Here is a 3,979-nt window from a genome sequence, read left to right on the forward strand (position 1 = left end):
TACTTGGCCAGCAAAGAATATTACAGTGCAAATCCTTTTAATCCAGATGATATATATTATCACAGTATCCATTTGGCCAGAATAAACATCACATATTATAGTAAACACACAAATGAAGCAGCCAGAATAAGGTATAATCTTAACCACTTTCCAGACCATGTGTTGCTGCCGTTACAGCATAGAAGCTAAACTGAAATTTTTTTGTAAAAATCTCTATATCACTAAAGCACGTAGAAAACATATGATAGGCCTGCATATCACCAATCTTTTAACATCCTTAAAAAAGGAAATATTCTACACCTAGAAGCTAAGTTAGTCACAACTACACATAAAGATTTTAGACATATAAGGTAATTTGCATCTAGGATAAAATAAAAATCACACCTGCTCCACTTTCACCATAGGCCAGATTACTAGGAATTGTTAATCTTCTCTTTTCGCCAATACACATCTCTGTCAAGCCAATGTCCCAGCCTTGAATCACCTGACCAATTCCTAACTGGAATTGAAATGGTTCTTTCTGATTGTAGCTAAAACAAAGGAAAAGCTTGTTTAACTCCTATTATTCTTGTACTACAAGTCCTTACCCTCATTAACATGTTTAGTTACTCATCTAATATGACTGTCTACAAACTAAGTTAACAAATAAAAGAAATCATTGAGGTATAAATTGCATAACTTTTTTAACAATCATTCACTACATCCCATTAATATCTCTTTCTTTAAATATATAAGCTTGTACTATTTTGCAAAAAAAATTTTTTAGTGATGTTCAAAAGAATACCTGCTTTATCCAGATCTAGAATACTCAGCCCTTCAAAACTGTTTCCAACATTAAATTAGGAAAATACACTTTAATGATTGAACATTCAATCAGTAACTTATTGTATAACATGTTGTGTGTAATTCCTTATTATATTGTTCTCTTCTGTATATGTATATATATATATATATATATATACTAGTTGATGTACCCATTCAATGCATGGGGGGCCAGAACCCACTTGCATGCCTTTCAGGATTAATTTGTCTTATTTGCTTTGTTTCTTCAGTAAGTTACAGTGTTGTAATGACTATATTGTTCAGGGGTTATTTTTGAATTATTTGGTAAAATAAAAAAGTATGCAAAGTCTAGTCCACACAATAATAACAAAACAAATATATTTTCTCTTAACACAAGTTCCAAAAGTACAATTTGTAAAAGTTTCACAATAAGCCGGCCCGGCATGGCCAGGTGGTTAGGGCGCTCGACTCGCAATCTGCGGGTCGCAGGTTCGAATCCCCGTCACATCAAATGTGCTCGCCCTTTCAGCCATGGGGGCGTTATAATGTGACGGTCAATCCCACTATTCGTTGGTAAAAGAGTTGGCGGTGGGTGGTGATGGCTAGCTGCCTTCCCTCTAGTCTTACACTGCTAAATTAGGGATAGCTAGCGCAGATAGCCCTCGTGTAGCTTTGCGCAAAATTAAAAAAAAACACAATAAGCCTGGCTTCACAAACAGATCTGACAGTCATTTGCTTGCTAACTTCTCTTGTACATAAGGTACTTGTATCACTATTACTTGTTGAAAACAAAAAAACTCATAATTCAGAGCACTGAAGTATCTAAGTGGCAATAATCAATAAAAAAAATGCCCTACTCTAGCATAACTCACACTTTTATATATTGCCCAAATAATTTCCTAAATTTTTTAAAAATATTCTAGACATTGAACTAAACACCCATCACATTGGTACAAGACATCACTTTAGTTAGCATTAATGGTAATATCTAAATTTTTTTAAATGCCTAAATCCATGCCTCCTCCATGGATTGTGAATTCACTTGAACAATCCTCTTACAAAAAAGAAAACAACTACATTATACTTAAACTTCCAATCTTAAAAATAAGAAAATTATCATTAATACTTATAAATATAGACATTACAATCATTACGTATTTATGTCCCTAAACTGTTCAGCTACCTCTTCTTTATAGTGGTATTCTTTTCTGTGGCTAATCGTACAAAGACAGGATGATTTCTGGTTGTTTATCAGCACCTTCTTTCTTGTTATTGGGGGAGTGCTCTTTAGGTAGATGGTTGAGGGAATCCACAAGTGGTTCCATCCATGGTGATACCCTAAAAGTGGTCTGAAAATGAACCTTGAGCTCTGCAGCAAGTTGGTTTACCTCTAGTGAAGTCTTTGATGTTAACTAGTTAGTTGTTTTCTAGCCAACATATTTCCAAAGATGATCATGGTTGACCTCTGGTCAAGACTATTTATTATTTTGAATTCTAAATGGCATCACTGATTCTTTTGACTACAGCATATGTTCATTTCCAACATTTATGTAACTTTCAGGGAGGAGAACAACAAATGAAATTTTTGTCTGGTCATGGGTTCTTGCTTTCCTCCAGAAGATTTTGGGGCACTAATTGCCATTAAATATTCACATTATTTATTGCTAAGATGATCAGTAAACTACAGCTATCTTTTCAAACTCTTGCCACTTTAACTGTCCCAATGATAAAAACCAAAGACCAGTTAACATACAAATTGGTCATTTCATTTCATAAAGTATTTAGACAGGTACTACACAAAGTGTAAAGATACTACATACAAGAGTTTAGATTTGCAATGATTAGACCAGTTAAGCCAAACTGATGATTTCATGAAATATTAAACCAAAACTTGTAAAAATCAGTTTGCACTAGGGCAAATTACTGACCAACATTTACAAACTGAGTTTTTTAAATGGTAGATATAGAATATTATATAAATGTTCTTGTAAGAACCTCTAGCTATCCTATTACTTTTTCTTTCAATTCTAAAACAAATCGATGCATGCTGGAATTTGCTTAGATTATGACAACTATTTTTTCAGTAAATTTTAGCTAATAAAGGGGCATGATAATATATTGGCAGATAATGTATTGGCATGATAATGTATTAGATCAGTAAGATAAAAAAGTTCATTGTGCATTTTTTTTTTTTATAAAATTTGCTGAACAGAACCTCTGACTTGCATTTAAGAACAAAGATGTTATACTATGTCAAAAAAGTTAACTTAAATAAAATGCTTTTTGGATTTTTAATAGCAAACTTTCTAATATAACAATATGTTCTAAACATGAAATTTCTGAAATTACTGTAATGATTTTTGAGATCTATAAATTCTAAATTGTTTGTTTGTTTGAAGTTAAGCACAAAGCTACATAATGGGATATCTGTGATCTGCCCACCACAGGTATTGAAACCCGGTTTCTAGTGTTGTAAGTCCACAGATGTACCACTGTGCCATTGGGAGGGGGGCTTCTGAATTGCAATATGTGGCTGGATTCTTTGAAACAATGAAAAAGATAGCATAACTTCCATCTATCATATTGTTACATCTCTGCTTGTTTGTTAATTTCCGGTGTAAATTCTTTCCGAGGAACTTCAGCGATACAAGTCCCTAGTTTATTCTTTCTCCATACAACTTTGCAATACACAGAATTATATACTAATAATATACTGGGCTTATATACTAATAAAAGGGCCGTCTAGCAAATACTCGAACATTCACGTGGTTCCTCGATAATTCGAGAAACTCTAGCGCGCATGCTCCCAGGTCACGTGACTTCCGCTGTCGTAACAATATTAATACATTTGTACTACGTTCTTATTTGTAACAAAAAGTCAATTGTTGAAAATACTTTGAGAATGTTGTAATATACTTGGTCCCCAAATTTTCATCAAATCATGATTATATCTCTGTCCAATTTAGGATTTGTATAAATTATTGAACATATAATAATAATTTTGATGAAAGAAAAATGTCTATTCAATGTAATTCTAAATGAATCCGTGAAAAAAGCATCATTATGCAGATGATGAAGAAATTAACGCCCACCTCCCATGCTGATCTTTCTTATCACCTGCCATTACACTTTAAGGAACTTGTGCATATCTGAGGTGTTCAGAAAACTTCAGCTTCAAAATACTGTTACATCTCCG

The 3,979-nt window shown here is 33.3% G+C and overlaps 1 protein-coding gene across 1 annotated transcript in view; it reads right to left on the reverse strand.

Moving 5' to 3' along the window:
- Positions 1–361: 361 nt before the first annotated feature.
- LOC106465820 (FK506-binding protein 2-like) overlaps positions 362–3,979 on the reverse strand; it is a 17,314-nt gene continuing 13,696 nt past the window's right edge. Inside the window, exon 2 of the mRNA XM_013926055.2 lies at positions 362–530. Coding sequence (XP_013781509.2) covers positions 362–530 — 169 coding nt within the window. The remainder of the gene's footprint in view (positions 531–3,979) is intronic.

Source organism: Limulus polyphemus, unplaced genomic scaffold, assembly GCF_000517525.1.
Source record: "Limulus polyphemus unplaced genomic scaffold, Limulus_polyphemus-2.1.2 Scaffold2061, whole genome shotgun sequence".
NCBI lineage: Eukaryota > Metazoa > Arthropoda > Merostomata > Xiphosura > Limulidae > Limulus > Limulus polyphemus.